The 20,830-nt window shown below is 45.1% G+C and overlaps 2 protein-coding genes across 2 annotated transcripts; one reads left to right on the top strand and one right to left on the bottom strand.

The window, feature by feature from the left end:
- The first annotated feature begins 4,962 nt into the window (after nucleotides 1-4,962).
- On the top strand, nucleotides 4,963-7,456 carry LOC148119016 (alpha-lactalbumin-like). The gene is made up of 4 exons (XM_087898717.1): nucleotides 4,963-5,103; nucleotides 5,429-5,587; nucleotides 6,383-6,458; nucleotides 7,069-7,456. The coding sequence occupies exons 1-4, from the start codon at nucleotides 4,971-4,973 to the stop codon at nucleotides 7,124-7,126; spliced, it is 426 nt and encodes a 141-aa protein (XP_087754843.1). The 5' UTR covers nucleotides 4,963-4,970; the 3' UTR covers nucleotides 7,127-7,456.
- A 6,075-nt stretch (nucleotides 7,457-13,531) lies between these two features.
- Nucleotides 13,532-16,605, bottom strand: LOC146891011 (olfactory receptor 5BS1-like). The gene is made up of 2 exons (XM_085678433.2): nucleotides 15,842-16,605; nucleotides 13,532-13,694 (listed from the first exon to the last, which is right to left on the bottom strand). The coding sequence occupies exons 1-2, from the start codon at nucleotides 16,603-16,605 to the stop codon at nucleotides 13,532-13,534; spliced, it is 927 nt and encodes a 308-aa protein (XP_085534559.2).
- Nucleotides 16,606-20,830: the final 4,225 nt, after the last annotated feature.

Below are 20,830 nucleotides of genomic sequence, written 5' to 3'. Positions count from 1 at the left end.
GAGCTTCCTGCTCCATTCCAAAGATGGGTGCCAGGGGCTGGGATGAGGCCCCCAAATATAATATTGTTCTTTATGAAGAGAGTTAGGTAGCCAGCCAGGGGAAAAGTGTCTTTCAACTAGTCTTAACAGTGGGAGTGGGGATGTCTCTGACTCTTGCCTGCTCTTGGGACCCTTTCCCTGGATTGTCTCTTTCAGCCTTGATATTAGGGTGTGTGTCTAGTCTTACTGCATCTTGTTATGCTGTGTTTAGCTGACATCCTGGGAGACCTGCTCTTTCCTGAAGGGAAATGAAGGAGGAGTGGATCTGGGAGAAAGGGGATGTGGGGGAGGAATTGGGAGGAGAGATGGGAGGGAAAACTGCAGTTGGGAGGTATTATATGGGAGAAGAATTAATAAGAATGAATAAATGAATAAAAATTAAAAATAAAAATCTGCGCCAAATTAAAAAAAATCATGTGTCATTAGCACATGTGAGTCAAAACTATTATTTGAACGTAGAGTTCCTTGTAGGATTTCATATGCATGCTTTCTCATAGCCACAACTAGCAGACATACATGTGAAGCCTGATATTTCACTTATTATTATTATTATTATTTTATTTTTTGAGTTAGGGTTTCTCTGTAGCTTTGGAGCCTGTCCTGGAAGTAGCTCTTGTAGACCAGCCTGGCTTCGAACTCACAGAGTTCTGCCTGCCTCTGCCTCCCGAGTGCTGGGATTAAAGGTGTGCGCCACCACCGCCTGTCTCACTTGTTATTTTATTTAAGCATTTTTATTCCCCTTTCATTATGTAGATGTTGCATAATTTGCATAGGTTTTCACTGAAGCTGTAAGTTGAGAATGATCTGAATTCATATTATTATATTCTAATGTACTGAATAAGGAGGAAACATGTTTCTGCGATTATCTATTTCTATTCAGTAGAAGACAGTATCTTTTGGAATATCTTATTTATTTGGAAAATTAATATTTCTGAGTCCCACAATATACTGGTCATCCCTGGACGTCCAAGACACAGGACTTAGCTGCAGATTCACTATGGCCCAATATGCAGCAGTATCACGTAATCTGCCCCCAAAGAGCTACATAGTTCACTGAGATCACAGGAAGAAACTTTAGTGGAGAAAGTGAAGTATGAGCTAGAATCTGAGGGTAGCAAAGGCTTTAAAAAGCTCAAAAGGGCTGCACTTTCCACCTATGAAGGAGTGATGGGTCTCACATCAGCCCTCCTGACAGGAACAACTACAACACACATGCACAGAAGATACGAGATATCTGCTTTCAGCTGTTGCAAAGCATGCAGAAGTTCCAGTGTCCTAGAGAACTGAGCAAGCAGGCAGCGAGGCCATCACGCCAGGGTTCTGCCTGACCCCAGAACTCAGGAGTCAAACAGGAGGATCATTGAGGAGGACTCCCAAACAGACCCTGGATTAGGCACAATCCAGGCACTACCCCCAAACATCCTTTCCCACAGGGAGAGCCTTTATTAAGCAGGAAAAAAGTTAAAGTGGCTGGTTTCTGACCCAGGCAGGAAAACGGCAGCAGATGACCTTGCAGGTGTGAATTTTAAGAGGAGAAGAAAGGGAGGTCAGCATTAGAATGGTCTAGGGGGCTGTGGTAAAGGAGACAGAGGATGAGGAAGAAAGGGAAGGAAAGGGAAAGGGGGCAGGAATATACGGCAGTTTATAAAGGTACAAGGCAGAAACCAGAGTAAGATGAGGGGTTTGTTTTTAATTGGGCATGTCTCAAGGTAAAACTCAGATACAAACTGTCTTTTCCTACAGCTTCCATGAACAGGGTTTTTCAGTTAAACTAGTGTTTGTATTTGCCCATTGTTTTCTTCTGGCATGTCCTGATGATGTTTACCAAAGTTCCACACTCTTTTGATACTGTCAGTTTAGCATAGCAGGGAAGGATATAGGACAAGGCACAACCAAAAAGCCATGTACATTCTATCATTTAAAAGTTAACTCTGGGGGCTGGAGAAATGGCTCAGAGGTTAAGAGGCTGCTGCTCTTCCAGAGGTCCTGAGGTCAATTCCCAGCAACCATATGGTGGCTCACAATCCATCTGTAATGAGATGTGACGCCTTCTTCTGGCAGAACACTGTATACATAATAAATCTTTAAAAAATAAAAAAAGCTAACTCAGCTCACATCAGTTGCTGATCACGAGTGGCTTGGGGGTTATCTAAAAACTGACCCCCAGTTTTCAGAGGGATCCTCACTTTGCAGAGGGCTGCTTTAGCCTTGCAGACAGAGATATGGGTTGTAAAGCAAAGTAACCCACTGGTTTTTTTGTTTGTTTGTTTTTCGAGGCAGGTACCAGGTTGGCCTTGAAGTCACAGAGCTCTGCCTACTTCTGCCTCCTGAGTGCTGGGATTAAAGGTGTGCTCCACCACCACAAGGCATAATCTACTAATAATAGTTAATCCTTAGACTGCTGAAAAAGCTCTGACAGCCTGATCTCATTCTCCTGGGCTTACAACTTTTTATTTCTTTATTTCTACACTCCTATTTCTGGAACCATGTCTATAGTCTTATTCTTGGATTCTTCAGTATAATTTTCCTGAGTTATGAAGTAAAGTGGAAGAGAATGGGAATATTAACTGTAAGAAGCAATGATAATTTTCCTCTGGCTTTCAGGTGTTCGCTCCACATGGCAACCCCAGCTCTCAATTTGGTACCGTTTCCTTTCAAACCCCTGTGTCAGATGGCAAAGTATGGAGCAGAAGCTGGACTTGGTTCCCAGAAGTCCAGAAAAGGTGGCTTCTGGTTTTAGAAACACTAACTATTTCTGATAGAATGAGCAGGCATTTCTAGGATATCTTTGAAGAAATCCAGAAAAGTGTGTGATAAATACCTTTTCGCTCTCTGACTCAGATCGCAGCCTCTGTGTGAAGGATGCTCACTAACTCCCTCATCCCCCACTTGGAAAGGAGATTTGGGCAAGAGCCTTCCTCGCTGGCTGGCCATTCTTGTGTCTTTCCTCTTCTCCCTCTTTCAGGGTTGTAGTTGTTGTTGTTCCCCCTCCAGGAACTGAAGTCTCCCTCTGAATGGCTACAATTGTTCCCATTGTCCTCAGGTTGTCCCTCTTTTACAAACATTTCTAGGGAAATGATGGTTTCTCTTGCCCGGGGCACAGTTAGCTGTGATTCCTGGACCTTATATTGCTTTTCACTGCTTGCCAGGAATGGCAGAGATGCAATCGTCTAACAGGCAGGTGGAAGTTCCTGAAAGTGCAGAGCCCCTGTGGTCCCTAAGACTCTGGGCTACCATTTCACTACGTCAGAAATACTTACAGAGACATTTTATACAGACACCGCTATTTGGAAGATGTCACCAGGTCTAACTCTTCTGTGTCCCATTCCTGTGTGGTTCAAGGTCGTCCCCCACGCTTGCTCACATTCTCCAGGAGACTTGCTCAGTGGGACAGAATTCCCATTCTTGTCACCTGTTCTTCCAGTACTTCTGGCAGCAGGTGATGTGTTTCTGAGCATGTGCCTCTCTCCATTCAGGAGTTTCTGCTCATCTTAATTTCCCAGATCCTCCATACAAGTTTCATTCACGCCATGCTTCCTTTTTTCCTTTTCTTTCTTATCTCTCTCTCTCAGACAGGGTTCTGTTGTTTCTTTTTCTTTTTCTTTTTTTCATAGCCTTGGGTATCCCAGAAATTGCTATGTAGACCAGGCTCAAACTCAGAGATCCACCTGCCTCTGCCTCCTGAGTACTGGGATCAAATGTGTGTGCCACCACAGCCTGGCTCCATGCACGCTGTGTTATACACTGGTTACCCAGAATAGAAGAGATGGGATTAAACTGACAAGAGTTTCTTTGACCTGAAGACTTACAGGTAATAAATTGGAAGACTTTCAGTTTTTAAGTCTTAGGTGGTGTGGTTAGGAGGGAAACCTCAGGATATGTAAGAAATCAGTTTTATAGATTTTCCAATCTATAAATCCAGTCTAAGGATTAGCACAGGCATGAACTTGGGCAACTATTACCGATATCGCGAATGTTAGTGCTTGATGCCAACAAGTTACAGGAGTCACTTAGAACTAATGCCTGGGCCTTACTTGCTCAGGGCAGATGACTTCATAGCTGACTGAGGACTCAAAAATATTCTCCAGACTTGGACCACCCTTTTCTAACTGGCTGTGGCCAACACTGGGGCTATGAATAAGCTAATGTCACAAGAACAATGTTATTATGAAATTAGACTTGGATCAACGCAATGTCTTAATTAATGACAACACAGCATCTACTTTCTTATGGGAGAGGTGATTAGGGTTGGGGAGCTTGGCAATGGCTCATAGGAGAGCTAGATATTTTTATACAAACTTTTCAAATTATCTGCCTTCCTCCATAAGAAGTCGTAATATCCAAGTTGTATTTGATTTTCATGTTCTCTGTTGCTATGCTGCATCCCTTTTTCTGAGGCCCTCAGTTGTGAGCCACAATGTCAAGGGGTTCCTCCTGGATTTCCTCCATGGCTAGGTGGCCAGAAAAATGCCATCTTTGATCCTAGGATATAATAACTCCCTTTCCACAGTCTGTGTGTGTAGGGGTAAGAATGGAGGTGGCTGTGAACCCCGACTGTTTTCCAGTTGTCTCACTTGTGGTGTCTCTGAAACCCCCTTTCTTCTTAAGTAGGTCAGGGACATCCTGCTTCCTAGAACTAACTCTGGGAGAAAGGAAAGGTTTCCAAAGCTGAGTGAGAAGCAGAACCATGTGTGGACCGGTCTGGGCAGAGAACAATGCTCGGTATTGACTAGGTAGAGGAAGAGGGGGAGGAAAGCGAGGGCGACATGGTGGAAGGAAGCTGGCAGGCTCAGCATTTCCACTCTGGCATACGCACGTCCTCTTTACCATCTTCCTAGATACCAGGTGCCAGGGATCGAGAGGTTGTCTTCATAAATAAAGGCAGGTGCAGCTGAGTAGCGTCTGTCTTTCAGGATCAGGGAGCAGCCAAAATGATGCGTTTTGTTCCTTTGTTCCTAGTGTGCATCTTGCTCCCTGCCATTCAGGCCACACAGCTTACAAAATGTGAGGTGTACCGGGCCGTGGAAGACATGGACGGCTACGAAGGCATCTCTGCGCTCGAATGTGAGCTCGTTACTCTACCTTTGGCTTCATCCGGGTCCTCGCCTCTCTCTCCTCAGCGCCACCCTCTTCCCGTCTCCTCTGCTTTCACTCAGTCATCTCCTTGTCATCTCGCTCTTCTTCCTCTGTTCCTGTTCTCTTTTATTCAGGATGTTTTCCTGTCATTCCTTTCTCCCTTTGTCTGAAGGTTCTCACTTGATCAAGATACTTTGACTTCACTCCTCTTGGAGACTGGCTGTGAAGTCTTTCTTTTCTCCCGGGAATCTGGTCCCTCAATTACGCTGCTACTGCAAATCTTTGCAAAACATCTTTCTTCTCTCTCCCTCAGGGACCTGCGTTATATTTCACAGCAGTGGTTATGACACACAAGCAAAGGTCAACAACAAGGGCGGCACAGAGTACGGACTCTTCCAGATCAGCAACAAACACTGGTGCAAGAGTAGTGAGGTCCCCGAGTCTGAGAACATCTGCGGCATTTCCTGCGACAGTGAGTAACCTCCTTCACCTACCCTGCTCTTCTGCTTTCCTTAGAGGCCATCTCCTGTTTGGTACCCAGCAAACTAAGAACTGCATGACTTGAAGTGATGATGCTTAGTAAGAAACTGGTCCCTGGTCCTGACCTCCACATGCCCAGAATTCCCCCACTCCAAAGTTCATGGAGTGGTAATCAGTTGGTGAGTCTTGAAGTCTGCATTTCCAGGGTCTTGCCGCGCCCGTGCTCCTGGTTACAAGTTACTTGTGGTTACAAGTCTCGGGCGGAGGGTGTCCAGGTTGAACGAATCCACAGAGCACGAGGATGAGGTGGAACAGCTTCTTTATTGTTCTGCTGGGGCTAGCTTTTATACCACGGCCCCAAATGAGGAGGGGGCTGCGAAGGGACTGTCACCTGACCCAAGCAGGGACTGTTACCTGACCCAAGCAGGGACTGTTACCTGATCCCAGCAGGGATCAAGCAATGATCACGTGCACTAAAACTTCCTTACCCAACTCCAGGAGCAGAGGGAAGTTATGTTTTCTTTGCAGATAAGCACCTCAAATGAGGGCAGATAAATATAACTCAGGGCTGCAATTCCCACAGGTCTGATGAAGCTGATGATTTCTGGGGAATGGAAGGAAGCCCCTACCTAGCAGAGGCATTATTAGGTTGGCCTTTTCATATTGAAAGTCACTAGGCCAAGCCTTCAGTTCAGAACCGGGACCCCTGACCCCAAGGGTTAGAGGAACTCCTCTCCGTTCTGAGCTGCACTTTTTAACTGTCTTGTTTCTTCTCGCGCTCTGCTAGACTTACTGGATGATCACCTTACCGATGACAAAATGTGTGCTAAGAAGATCCTGGCCATCAAAGGAATCGACTACTGGTAAATCGTGTCTTCTGTCTCCTAAGAGCAATGCAATCTCCTCTGCTTGTATCCCTGACCATTTAATCTTGGGTAGATTGTCCAAAACAAAGCTCAAAGGGTCCATTTTTTAAAATGCTCTTCCGTGTCATTCCTTTGTGACAACTTTCCTGGTTAGACGTTTCCTATTGGAAGGCTGATGTCCAGGTCTCCCTTCCCTGGCCGGTTCTTAGCCTTAAAGCAAGTCTTTGGAATCATTACACATCTTTTCTGGATCTGCACTTTCCTTGATTTTTATCAATTATTGTTATTATTATTTTAATGAGCCCTATTCCATTTAGAAGCCCTTGCCATGTATCTCAGAATGTCTATTTCTTGTCTGCACCTTTCACATGACCCTGAGGAAGAAGCTAAATGTAACTTTATGCTAAGACACTGCCAGTAAGAGGGGAAGAAGCGTGTGTGTGTGTGTGTGTGTGTGTGCACGCGTGAACACAAGTGTTTGGTAATTGAGTAAAGTACAATGATATTCATGTATGAAAATGTCATAATGGAACCGATTATTTGACATAGAAAGTTAATAAGGAAGTCCCAGTTATTCAACCCATTTTGTCTGTTTTCCCATGAACAGGTTGGCTCACAAGCCTCTGTGCTCTGAGAAGCTGGAACAGTGGAGCTGCAAACTGTGAGCTCCTTGTGTCCTTGTCGCTCCTGTCGTGTGTTCTGGAACACCTCTTTCCTGAGGCTGCCTCAGTCCGGCTCTTTCTGTTACCATGAGAACGACCTGTCTCTGAGCCCTGTACACCTGTCTCTGAGTCCTGTGACACCACGGGACTCTTCAGGACTTTTGTCAAAGGGTGCGTGGCTGGAGCCATGGATCGCAGACCCTTGCTTAGTGATGGTGAGGAGCTTGGTGGCATTTTCACCAAAGCAAGAGAGTCCTCCTCTGTTCTATATAAAGGACCTGACCTGTGTATCTGCCACCAGTATAATGATTAAAATAAAAGAAAGGCGAAGTGTGTACTTTTTGGCCCCTGCTAAGGTGTGTCACTAAACAGACACGTCACGGGCAACAGAGTTATGCAGGAGGTGTATTGGTGGGGGCAGGGAGAGAGTGAAAGGTCATGTCAGAGTGGGGATGCGAGAGAGACAGACAACAGACAGACAACAGACAGACAGACAGACAGAGAGCAGGGAAGAGATAAGTAGAAGAAAGGAAGCAAGAGATGGAAGAGCGGAACATGAGGCAAGAGAGCGAGCTGGGTCTGGAGGGCACTTTCATTTCATTTTTATTCTATTTATTTATTTATATATGTATGTATGTATGTATGTTTCCCGAGACAGGGTATCTCTAGAGCCTATCCTGAAACTAACTCTGTAGACCAGGCTGGCCTTGAACTCATAGGGATCCCCCTGCCCCTGCCTCCCAAGGACCAGGATTAAAGGTGTGTGCTGTCGCCCGCCCGACTCTGGGGGGCACTTTTGAAGGCTGCTCAGGTTGCACAGCTGAAGGTGGAGGGCATCTGGAGACAGGTGATGATGTAACTGCAGAGCCGCAGAGGAGGGCTGCAACAGGAAGCTAAGGCTCCTCCCTTTTGTTTATTATAAAAAGATGAGGCAATAGGGGTAGCTGGTGAGGTGGGAATGGGTGGGGCACCATGTTTTCTAAACTGCTTCCTGTTGTCTGGGGGATTGGCATCTGTTGGGGACCTGGGAGAGTCCTGAGATAGCTGGCTGTTTCACTCACTGTCCAGGCTGTAGGACTGTTTGGTGCTAGGAAATTGCAGGTCTAGTTGAAGCAACCTGTGAGATTGGACCACTTGTGGGTAGCCATTCTGAAGCTGCCCAGGATGCAGATTTTGAGGGGAACCTTTCAGGATGTTGGTAGAAAATAAAGTTAAGAAGTTTTAGGAGGAAATTTTTTCTTAGGTCCTGGTAGTTGAGGGGGGTGGGATCCCATGACCAGGGAAAGTTGTGGGGGATCCCACTCCCAGGCACAGGCCTTAGGTAGGGAAACTTAGGCTGTTGTTTGACAGCACAATGTATCAGACTTCTCTGGAGTCCATTTGATGATCTCTTCGAAGCTGGAGCTTACCAGAATCTTCTGAGTTTACACAAAGAAATGTTTTAGACACATTAGCATTCCCATTGTTTGTGATCTGCACTGAAATTCACATTGTAGAAAAGGAAGCAGACTCATGCCTCTGAATCACATGGAATCCAAAAATGATTTTGGTTAAAAGCATAAACACACGTCACTGTTTGTCATAGCCAGAACCTGGAGACAATCTAAACGACCCTTGACTGAAGTATCGATAAGGAAAATGTGGTACATTTGCACAATGGAATACTGCACAGCAGAAAAAATAACGACCTCTTGAATTTTACAGGAAAGTGGATGGAGCTAGAAAACATTGTTTTGAGTGTGGTAACCTAGACCCAGAGAGACAATTATCACATGTACTCACTCATAGGTGGTGTTTAAACATAAAACAAAGAAAGCCAGCCTACAAACCACAATCCCAGAGAACTTAGACAACAATGAGGATACTAAGAGAGACATACATAGACATAATCTACATGGGAAATAGAAAAAGACTAGTACTCCTGAGTAAATTGGGAGCATGGTGACCTTAGGGGAGGGTTAAAGGGGGTAGGATAGAAGCAGGGATGGTGTAGCACGAGGGGCAGGCTTGTTGGGGTATCTGTCCTGCCCAGCACCCCAACAAGTCGGCAAACCCCAAAGAAAATCACACACAGGACTCCATGAGATTATAAAACTGATTGGCCCATTAGCTCAATCTTCTGATTAACTAATTCTTACATCTTACGTTAACCCATAATTCTTGTCTGTGTTAGCCATGTGGCTCAGTACCTTTTCCAGCTTTCAGCTCACATGTTGTTTCTTTGGTGATCTGAGCAGGAGTGGAGGAGGGAACTTCCTGCTTCCCAGAATTTTCCTGTCCTCATTGTATCACCTATACTTCCTTCCTGGCCAATCAGCATTTATTTAAAATACGATTGACAGATTATAGACAATTCTCCTGCACCAGGATGGGAGCAGAGAAAAATATAGAGTTCAATAAAAATTAATAAAAAAATCTAATGCAAGCAAGTATACACTGAAAGTCCTAAATTAAAGCCCCCCACCCTCCAAAAAATAAGGCATGAACATTCTTTCTTCTGTCCAGAAAACTGGGTATATATAGATTAAGCTTGTTTTTAGCATAATGAAAACCGTTTTTAAGTCTATACTTAGAAAACAACCAAAGGGGCCAGGTAGTGGTGGCACATGCAACTTTAATCCAAGCACGCAGGAGGCAGAGGCAGGTGGATCTGTGTGAATTTGAGGCCAGCCTGGTCTACATAGTGAGTTCCAGGACAGGCTCCAAAGTTACACAGAAAAACTCTGTCTGGAACCTTCCCCCCAGCACACAAGAATGGTGAGGGAGGGAGAGAAGGGGGTCTACGAATATGTCCTGCATATTCTATTATTTTTTTAATGATTCATTTATGTTTTATTTTGTGTGCATTGATGTATATCTGCATGTGTGTCTGTGTCAGAAGCCTGGAACTGGAGTTACAGACAGTTGTGAGCTCCCATGTGGGTGCTGGGAATTGAACCCAGGTCCTCTGGAAGAGCAGCCAGTGCTCGTAACTGCTGAGACATCTCTCCAGCCCCTTCCTGCATAGTCTTAAGACTGAAGCTAGACTGTGCCACCAATTCTGGGCTGTGCCACCAACACAGGACTGTGCCACTGCTGCTGGGCTGTGCCAATGATGCTGGGCTGTGCCACTGATGCTAGGCTGTACCACTGATGCTGGGCTGTGCCAATCAGCGCCATAGTTCTGGCTGTGTTAGACACCATTGCATCATCACTATTAAATGCTTGAGATGGTGCTCTTAAGAGAGATGAATTGATTAGCTTCATAATATTAGAGATTCAGAGTCCAAGATTTGAAGCTCCCACTGGTGAGGCTTCTAGTGAGGATGGTGGGTGGCAGTGCACACTGCAGGACTGCATGCGATAATGGGTGCAGTGCACACTGCAGGACTGCACATGAGATCAGATGTTAGAGATGGCAGCTGGCAGTGCACACTGCAGGATTGTATGCGATAATGGATGCAGTGCACACTGCAGGACTGCATGAGATGATGTGTGCAGTGCACACTGCAGGACTGCACATGGGATCACATGTTAGATATGGGGGGTGGAGTACACAATGTAGGACTGCACTTGGGATCACATGTTAGAGATGGTAGGTTGCAATGCACACTGCAGAACTGTGCATGGGATCTGATGGTGATCCCTCAGCTGAGGAATGGGCAGGGGAGACAGGAGAGATGAGACCCTATGACCTTGTTCTAGGGTAACCTCTGTGACCTAAGGAATTCCCATGAAGCCCTACCTTTCATTTAACTGAATATCTTTATTGATTCTTGGAGAATTTCATACAATATATTTTGATCATATTCCTTCTCATTCCCCAATCTTCGCATGCTCTCCTCTATCTCCCTACCCATCTAATTTCATGTTCTCTCTCTCTCTTGTAACAAACAAAACTCAACACACACACACACACACACACACACACACACACACACACACACAAACCCATGGGGTCTGATTGGCATTGGTCAACTACTTCTGAGAAAGAGGCCAGTCCTTTTGAAATACCCAGTGACTCTCAATTGAATAAAACTGATCTTCCAACTCTCAGAACTCTCAATTGCAAATATCTTCTTGGTTATGGGTGGGATCACGTGCCCACAGCTCTGTGACAGGACTTTGTTGTGTGTCTTCCTTTAAAAGTCCATAGCACCTTCCAATATTGTTACTCTGGAGGCAGGGGAAGGTAAATATTTATACATGGGTCTTTGGAAAAATTTTAGTTATTTTTTTTTCTGTGATAAGTCACCATGACTAATGTGAATTAGAGAAGACAGCATTTAATTTGGGGTTTATGTTTATAGAAGGTTATAGGCCCTGAACATCATGGTGGGGGGCATGGCAGGAGGCAGGCAGACATGGTGCTGGAGTAGTAGCTGAGATCTCACATCCTGAGAGACATGCAGGAGGCAGACAGAGACACAGAGAGAACTAATTGGAAACTATATAGGCTTTTGAAACCTCAAAGCCTACTTCCAGTAACATACTTCCTCCAACAAGGCCACCCCTCTTAATCCTAACCAAGCAGTTCCACCAACTGGAAACCAAGTAATCAAACACACGAGCCTGAGGTCCCCATTCTCATTCAGACCATTACAGGGGATGTTCCACATTCAAACCACAGCGCTGCTCCTATGGATGTCAGGACACCATAAATGAGGTCATGATCTTCAACAGGACTCTAATAACAAATTACAAATAGAGAAATTTTAGCATGTTGGTTGGAGGAGAAAGAACAGGGAGCCAGTATGGAAACAGTCATTTATTGCTACAGAGGTTAGCATACAAACACATGCATATCTCTACCATGCCCAGCGCTTTAGAGCAGTTCTTAAAACTTTTCCCTTGGCTCAGTTTTCGCGTGGCAAGTGGAAAAATAATGCATTCAGTAAAGCAAACTGATGAGGGCATTTGAGGTCCGCATTTGTAGCTCATAGGCAAGCTCTAGCTCCTAGTCTCTTCTCTCCCCTCCTGCTTATGTATCTCTGAATTCAATAATAAATGTGGCATTCACAGAATTATGAACCGTCTTGTGAAAATAAACATCACCCTTGTGATTCAGTCAAGCCTGATTGTGTCACCTGACAGGCAAAGGCTGAAGCCAGCCCTTCCTCTCCTCCTTCTTCTTCCAAATGAAGGTGTATAGGTTAATGGACTTTGGTATATGCATATGTGGTGAAGTGATCACCCCAGTGAATTTCTGTGCTGTCACCTCACAGGGTGACATATTTATGCCCATGGGGAGATGACAGTGCTGCTTCCTTTTCTTTCCTTGCAGGTGTTCTACCGCCGAGCTACACTCGATCCCCTGGTAGAAGAGGGGAGCTCGACAAAGGCTGGCGGACCTCTGGGCTTCTGAGGAAGCAGAATAGGGGACGATGGCTCTGTCTGGGAGGCTTCTTGTGAGCAGAGTGTGCATGAGGATGGCAGCGGGCTTTTGTGCTGCTTTCTCCAACTTCTCTCTCCTCTATGTCTGGAACAAGGACCTGAACCGGAAGCAGCTCAGGTTTTTGTGGGAGGTGGGAAGGCTTGGAGGGAGAACTGTTGGGAATATTCACTGAGCTCACGGTGAGGACTCAGGCCAGTGCTCAACAACACAGAGTCCCGTTTTCTCCTCTTCCCGTTTCTCCTCTCAGATATTTCCTCTGACCACATCTTGTGAAGGCAATGCCCCTTTTCCCATGCTCTCTCCCTTTTCTTCCACCTTCATTCACAAATGCCTGTCATTTATCTACCGTAACTATTAAGAAACAGGATGTACTAGACCATGGGGATACAGAAAGAATTGATAGGAGTTCTGCACTTAGGACACTTACAATTAGGTGGTGACCATCACCCTCCCTATCTCCTAAAGCCCATAAGAGAAGGGCATCTTCAGAAGTCACCACTTCATCCACAAGTAACTATTGTGGATTTGGTGAGCCCCACTCTGGGCACTGCTTTTTTGCATGAAGACAGGACTCCAAGACCACGTAATTTGTCTCTGTTTTACTTATTGTGGAGATTTAGATCTTTCAAAGGATCCCTTGGAATGGAAACAGGTGAGTGGGTGTTGCGTCTTGTGCAGCCAAGATGCTACTGTCCTGGTATGTGGCACTATCGTCACCAGTGGTCTGAGTATGTCAGACATAATAAAGAACAGACATAATAAAGGACAGGGAAGGAGAAAACCAAGAGCTGTAGAAATGGCTAGTGGAGCTCTGAAGGTTTTCTAATGCACTAAGTGGGTCTCTTGGATGAGACGGGAATTACCTGCTTTGTTCTGGAAGTTTCCTAATATCCTTGACTAGGGACAGGGCAATGGGGGAAGAGAACTTCCTCTGTTGTGGCAATGTAGAGATGGGTGGGTGGTATGATGGCTTCTTGCAGCATCTTCCTTCTATAGCTCCCCTCCCTTTCCCCAATGGAGTGGGAGTACCTGGGCTACAAGGTCAGCCTGAACCTCCTGGTCAGCATCCTCCTCAGAGATGCCTTCACGTCTTTGTTTCTCAGGCTGTAGATGAGGGGGTTTAGCAGCGGGGTCACCACACTGTACTGCAAAGACAGCACTAACTCCAGGGTTGAGCCGGATGCTGGAGTCATGTACCTTGGGAGGGATTACACAAAGGTGCAAAGTGAACTCAGGATGAGGATGGCAATACTGTTGGCAGCCATGGGCCATCCACTCTTGCCAAGTGCACAAGGCACCTCAGGGTCAAGTGGACTGTTGCCATGGTGGCTTCTAGAAATGACTGATCATTGGGGAATCAATCATTTCTGTCTCCAATGCTTCCAAGCATGAGCGAACTCACAGAGAGGAACTCTCCCATGAAAAGGAGTTCTGTGTATTAAGGGGTTGTGTTTAGGACAGGTCTAATGCTTTTCCATAGCATTTCCCTCTCTTCAGAGCATCTTGGTTAATAGTCATGATAGTATCATTACCCCTTCTCTATACTCACAATTCAGACACAATAAGTTCTCATTTAGAGATGATTATTTTTTGCAAAACCATGTGCCTAGTTCATAATACTGCCATTGCTTCCCACATGTATGGCTCTGAGGACTACTCCCATAAGTATATCAAATTATTAATAATAATTATTACTAAGTATTATATGTGTATGAATGTTTGCATGCATGCATGTATGTGTACCATATAAATGTATGGTACTTATGGAGGCCGGAAGAGGGTTCCTGGTCCCCTGGAACTGGAATTATGGATGGTTGTAAGCCTCCATGCTGTGCTGAGAACTGAACCTGGGTCCTTTGCAAGAGCTGCACGTATTCCTCACCACTGAGCAGTCCCTCCAGATCCAACACAGTATTTTTGTTTTGCTTTGTTTTTGTTTTTGAGACCGGGTTTCTCTGTGTACCTTCGGAGCCAGTCCTGTAACTTGCTCTGTAGACCAGGTTGGCCTTCAACTCAAAGATATCCACCTGCCTCTGTCTCCTGAGAGCTGAGAATAAAGGTGTGTGCCACCACCAGTCGGCACTACACATTATTTTGTTGGAACAATTTAATAAGCAACATTTTTCTTTGGCTGGCCAAAATTGGTGAGTAAAGTGAGAGATAGAAATGGGTTCAGCAGCACATATTGCTTTAAAATATTATGATTAAATTATTGGGCATATCTTAAGTATCCGCGGGGTTATTTCCCACAGAAACATTATTACTTTATAAATGGCATTATGTTCACTGGTACAAATGCAACATATCCAGAATGTTCCTTATGGACTCTGCTTGATTTGATTTAAGGAGTTATTTAGGTGCTGGGGAGATGGCTCAGTGTCTAACAATGTCGCCGATTTAATAGAGGACTGTAGGTTAGTTCACAGCATGCATGCCAAACAGCTTGTGACCACATGTACCTCTAGCTCCAGAGGATCCAGCACCCTTTTGTGGTCTCTACAGCACCTGTACACAAACACACCACACCACACACGTGCACACGCACACACACACATACGTGCACACATATACATGCGCGCAAACACACACATGTAAATGGAGACTGCACTTTCGTTTCCTTGCAACCCAGACCTGAATAATCACACAAAACTATATTAATTACAACACTGTTTGCCCATAACACAGGCATATTCCTAGCTAGTTCTTATATCTTAAATAAAATTAACCCATTTCTATTAATCTGTATATTGCCACGAGGCTCTGACTGACAGGTATGGTTCTGGCATCTTTCTTCTTTGGTATCTACACGCTGTCTGCCTGACACCATCTTCTTTCTCCCTGCATTCAGAAGAGCTTTCCTGTCTAGCTATATTCTGCCCCACCATAGGCCAAAGTAGCTTCTTTATTAGCCACTGGTGATGAAACATGTTCACATCATTTAGTGGGGAATCCCATCTCTCTCTCTCTCTCTCTCTCTCTCTCTCTCTCTCTCTCACACACACACACACACACACACACACAGACACAATCTTTAAAGAAAAGGTATTCATCTAACTAACTTTAATTATCTACTTTCCTACTATTTCTGTGAAATAAGCAGGGTAAATCTTATTTTCCTCTATGGTACATAAGACAACTGAGATAAAGGGAGGTCCATTTACCCCCAGCCACAGGTGAGCCTTTCAAAAACCAAGCAGCTAGTCCACAGCAGACTGGACTGAGGAATTTCAAGATGCTATTTAGGAACGGTTCTTTCCTGTCACATTTCATGCTCTGTTCTGTGGACCAAGGGGAGGGAGTACAAATACACGGCCTCTATGATCAGGAGCTACTCTGTGACACACCTGGACACTCCCGACCCATAGAAGATGGTGACCACAAGGAAATGCGAAGAACACGAAGAGAAGATCTTGCTCCGACCCTTGGCTGAGTTGATGCCCAGGGCTGTCGTGATGATACGGCTATAGGATCCCAGCAGTAGGACAAGAGTACCAAGACCTAAGATCACCATGGTTGTCAGGATGGAGGCGACAGTAGTGTGGGGGTCAGCGCAGACCAACAAGAGAACTGGGGGAACCTCACAGGCAAAGCTGCAGATGAGGTTTGGGCCACAGAAGTGCTCTTGAGAGAGCAGGAAGGTGTTAACCAGGCTAGCACTGATTCCTATGGCCCAGGATATGAGCACCAGCCCAGAGCACACTCTTTCATTCATAGTGATCACATACATCAGTGGGTGACACACAGCCTGGAAGCGGTCGTAGGCCATCGCAGAAAGGAGGCAGGCTTCAGTGGCCCCAGAAAATATGACCAGTGCGATCTGAGTAAAACACCCAAGGAAGGAGATAGTCTTCCACTCAGAAATAAGGTTCCTCAGCAACTTAGGCACAATGACTGAGGAGTAGAAAGCATCTATAAAGGCGAGGTGTCTCAGGAAGAAGTACATGGGGGTATGAAGGTGGGGATCACAGCCCATCACCAGCAGCATCAGCAGGTTCCCCATTAGGGTCAAGAGGTAAATCACCAAGAACAGTGCAAAGAGCAGCCCCTGAGTCTGAGGGTTGCTGGTCAGTCCCAGAAGCACAAATTCAGTGACATTTCTAACTTCCATGAGCATTCAGCCTCCCATCTCAGGGACGAGAACCGAAAAGATTGTCCAGCACTGCTGTGCAGCTCCGGAATGATTGACTCAGGAGGGATTACGTGGCAGTGACATTTCTGCTGTGTCAGATCATCAGCACCTCCTAGCTCAGGGCAGTGACCTCCTAGGCAGAGTGGAGCTGTGTGGGAAGCATGTGGAGGATGAGAACTAGAAAAGGAGGGAAGGAGAAACGGAATTAGAAAAGGAGAAAGAAGGGAAAGAAGCCAAGGACAGAGCTCAGGACTCTGAGAGTTCTTATTCTACTTCCAAAGGGCATCAAACTCAACCTCTAGAACTCATTGCCTGGCACAGTGGATCAGCAGTAAATATTTTGGCTGACCATCTGCACGACAAACTATAATGAGGTCTGAATAATTGAGAGAAGTATTATGACATCCCATGATGGTGCCAGTGGCACAAGGCTGATGGTCTCAATTCTGTTCCTGGAACTCACAGAGTGGAAGGATGGAAGGAGACCACTGACTCTTGCAGCTGCACTTTGAATCCACAGACATTCCGTGTGGACACACATTCTCATCCCCAATAGATGTAAGACAATCTAAACAACCAAATGGTTTCCAAGATCCATTTCATTTTAGTCATTCTAAGAATGATGAAGCGAAGTGATTTGATTTTTGGGGGGTTGTATTTGCTTCTGAATAGAAAGTCCTTGTCCCTTTGTATGCTAGTAGCCCAAGCAGAAGTGGCACAATGTTTCACGGACACTAGTCAGGGGAAGCCCCCCAAATGGGCGTGAGGACAATGCCCTCTGTTTTCACTGCATTCTCCAGATTTAGCAGAAGAGTCCACAGGGACCCGAGAATCTTTGATCTGAATGTGGATAAAGCCACATCAAACTTTCAGCACCCAATTTCTGAACATTACAGATATCTTGTCCCCAAAAGGAGGAGGGATATAGGATAGTTGGTAGAATGGACAGTTACAGGGTTTAGTTTTATACCAGAAGGAGGTAAGGGGTTGCTTCTCTTCTCAAAGGATAGGTAGAAGGTTCACAAATGAAGATCTGATCTCTTTTCATGATTGTCATGGTCATGGGTTCCCAGCATTGGCAGTTTTGGGAGAAGTTGAATTTAAATAAGAGTTATCCTTACCTGGATTCCAAAGCAGAAACCAGATGTACTTGCTTAGTGGAGAATGCCCAGAGAACATCCTCTCCGACACTGAACAAAAGTCATGGTTGGGCTTAGTTTCTGCGGTCTTCCCTTGAGTTAGTCCTAGGGGATAGAATCGAGGGACTTTTGGGCACCGAGCTCTTTAAATTTTGGTTATGAGCCTTAGTTGGTTATCAGCCTCTAATGGCTGAATGGTCTCTCTAGTCCACAAGAGACTTCTGAATAAGGATTCATCTCCATAGTCTTTATGTCCAAGGGGAAGTGTAGTTATCCAAAATTCTGCTTTACAAATAACAATGGCCATTGGGACTCTGTGTCATCTTTAGCCCTGAGAGAAGGAAGGGGGTCCCTGGGGACCTTCAGCAGGTCTTCTGCTGCTCTTAGTGGGGCCTCTGGGCAGATTCTTTTTTGTGGTACTCTTGTTTTAGTGGGTTACATGATACAAGAGGGCCCTGAGGTGGCCAATAATCCATTTTTAGTTCTATTATTATTTAAAAATATCTCTAATATTTCAGTAGATTATAGGCATATTCATCATACACATGCACAAAATTCTGAGAAACAAACACACAACCCCTTTCCCGCGGCCTTTGCCCAACTCAGCATAGTATTTGCTATGGCTCCTCTCCTAGGCTCCTTCTCCAGAAATGCATCCCCATTAACTAGAATGTCACATGTTGTTCAGATACCTCCACTAATTAATAAAGTGTTCAGCTGGAAAAAGAACTGTGAAAAATTCTGTACAGTATATTCAACTTAAACATTCCTCTCACTGAACACATATGTTACTTAACTTACTCTAGTATAAAGGTTACAAAAACCCAATTGTGGTCTCGTATTTTTGAATCATTGTTGTTACACATATACACACACATACACACAATACACACAGGTGCACAAACACACACATTTATAAATATGACCAGGGGAGTTTATTTATGTTATATATGTATAGAATGCTGATTGCTTAGGAAGGGGACGAATGGGAGGGTTTGAAAGGAGCTAATGATGTAAAAACAGCTCTCCAGGAAGGGTAAATGGTGTGAACACAGCACTCAAGGAGGGGAAATGGTGTGAATACAGCACTCTAGGAGGGGCAATTGGTGTGAATACAGCACTCCAGAAGGGGGAGAGGTGTGAATACAGCACTCCAGGAGGGGGGACTGTTGTGATTACAGCATTCTAGGAGAGGGAAATGGTGTAAATACAACACTCTAGAAAGGTGAACTGGTGTGAATACAGCACTCTAAGAGGGGGTAATTGTGTGATTACAGCACTCTAGGAGGGGGAAATGGTATAAACACAGTATTCTAGAAATGGGAATTGGTGTGAATTCAGCACTCTAGGAGGGGGACATGGTGTGAATACAGTACTCTAGGAGGGGAAATGGTGTAAACACAGCCTCCTAGAATTGAGAATTGGTATGAATACAGCACTCTAGGAGGGGAAAAGTGTGAATATAGCACTCTAGGAGGGGAAATAGTATAAATAAAGCACTCTAGAGAGGGGAATTGGTATGAATACTGCACTCTAGGAGGGGAAATGGTATGAATACAGCATTCCTGGAGGGAAAATGATATAAATACAGCATTCCAAGAGGGAAAATGGTGTGAATACAGCTCTCCTGGAGGGGAAATGATGTGTGTACAATACTCCAGGAAGGGAAATATGTAAATACAGCACTCCAGGAGCGGAACTGGTGTGAATATAGCACTCCAGAAGGGGAAATGTTGTAAATGCAGTACTCCAGGTGGGGAAATGGTGTGAATACAGTACTCTAGGAGGGGAAAATGGTTTGAATATAGCTCTCCAGCAGGGGGAAATTGTGTGAAGAAAGAACTCCAGGAGAGGGAAATGGTGTGAACGCAGCATTTAAGGAGTGGCAAATGGTGTGAACGCAGAACTCCAGGAGGGGGAAATGGTATAAATGCAGCATTCCATGAGGGGGAAATGGTGTGAACATGAAAGACTCCCCCTGGGCACCTTCCCTCGGGAGAGACCCCCATGCCCAAAGATCAGTCGAAAGCACGCAGCCGGATGCAAGCAGCAAGAGGTTTATTGGGAATACACGGGTACCCGGGCGACCAAGTCTCTTGAAGGACTTGTGCGCCCCCCCGGTTGGGGGTGAGAGGTTTTTATAGGAGAGCAGAAGCGCGGGTACAGAAGCAAAAAAACGTGGTTACGGGGATTCATTTCATTGGTCAGTTCAAATAAGGCTAAGCTGAGTGGCACATTCTTGACCTTTTACCTAAATACCAAGGAGGGGGTTGTCCAGACCCACCTGGATACCAAGGAGGGGGCTGTGCTACCTGTTTTTCTTATCTCTTCCTGCCTTCCTAGCTGGTCCTGATTCACATCCTGTCACAGGACAAAAGGCTCCCTTCCCCTCCCTTACAGCAAGGGGCCTGAATTGTCTATTTCTAAGGCCCTGCATTTCAGCATAAAGGGTGGTATATATAATTTTTTCCTTTACAAACACAGCAATCCAGGAGGGGGAAATATGTGAATACAGCACTCCGGGAAGGGAAATGGTGTGAATACAGCACATTAGGAGGGAAATGGTGTGAATGCAGCATTCCCATAAGTTGTCTTCTAATCTCCACCTCTGCAACATGGCACGCAAACTCACAGCATACATACAAAATAAATCAACAAAAATGCAATAATATATTTTAAAAACAAAAAATGGCTCCAGGTGGTGGTGGTGCATACCTTTAATCACAGCATTTGGGAGACATTGTCAGGTGAAGCTCCAAATTTGCGACCAGCCTGGTTGACAGAATGAGTTCCAGAATATCTAGGGTGACACAGAGGAACTCTGTCTTCAAAAACCAAAAAATAAACCACAGAAGGACACAAAATGAGGTGATTGGGGTTGGGGAACTTGGCAATGGTTCGTAGGATAGCTAGGTATTTCATAGAAACTTTTCAAATTATCTGCCTTCCTCCATAAGAAGTCGTAGGATCCAAGTTGTATTTGATTTTCATGTTCTCTGTCGCTTTGCTGCATCCCTTTTTCTGAGGCCCTCAGCTGTGAGCCACAATGTCAAGGATTCTTCCTG

This window comes from Myodes glareolus, chromosome 19 (assembly GCF_982192425.1).
Source record: "Myodes glareolus chromosome 19, mMyoGla1.1, whole genome shotgun sequence".
Classification (NCBI taxonomy): Eukaryota; Metazoa; Chordata; class Mammalia; order Rodentia; family Cricetidae; genus Myodes; species Myodes glareolus.
This window is presented reverse-complemented; position numbering and strand designations above follow the sequence as displayed.

What these genes read in the sequence shown, in the direction of transcription:
- LOC148119016 (XM_087898717.1), top strand. Translation starts at nt 4,971, where the DNA reads ATGATGCGTTTTGTTCCTTTGTTCCTAGTGTGCATCTTGCTCCCTGCC. An exon ending in AGGCATCTCTGCGCTCGAAT is followed by an intron (nt 5,104 to 5,428) that starts GTGAGCTCGTTA and finishes TCTCTCCCTCAG; the next exon opens with GGACCTGCGTTATATTTCAC. An exon ending in CTGCGGCATTTCCTGCGACA is followed by an intron (nt 5,588 to 6,382) that starts GTGAGTAACCTC and finishes GCGCTCTGCTAG; the next exon opens with ACTTACTGGATGATCACCTT.
- LOC146891011 (XM_085678433.2), bottom strand. Translation starts at nt 16,605, where the DNA reads ATGGAAGTTAGAAATGTCACTGAATTTGTGCTTCTGGGACTGACCAGC. An exon ending in TATGGGTCGGGAGTGTCCAG is followed by an intron (nt 13,695 to 15,841) that starts GTGTGTCACAGA and finishes ATCCCTCCCAAG; the next exon opens with GTACATGACTCCAGCATCCG.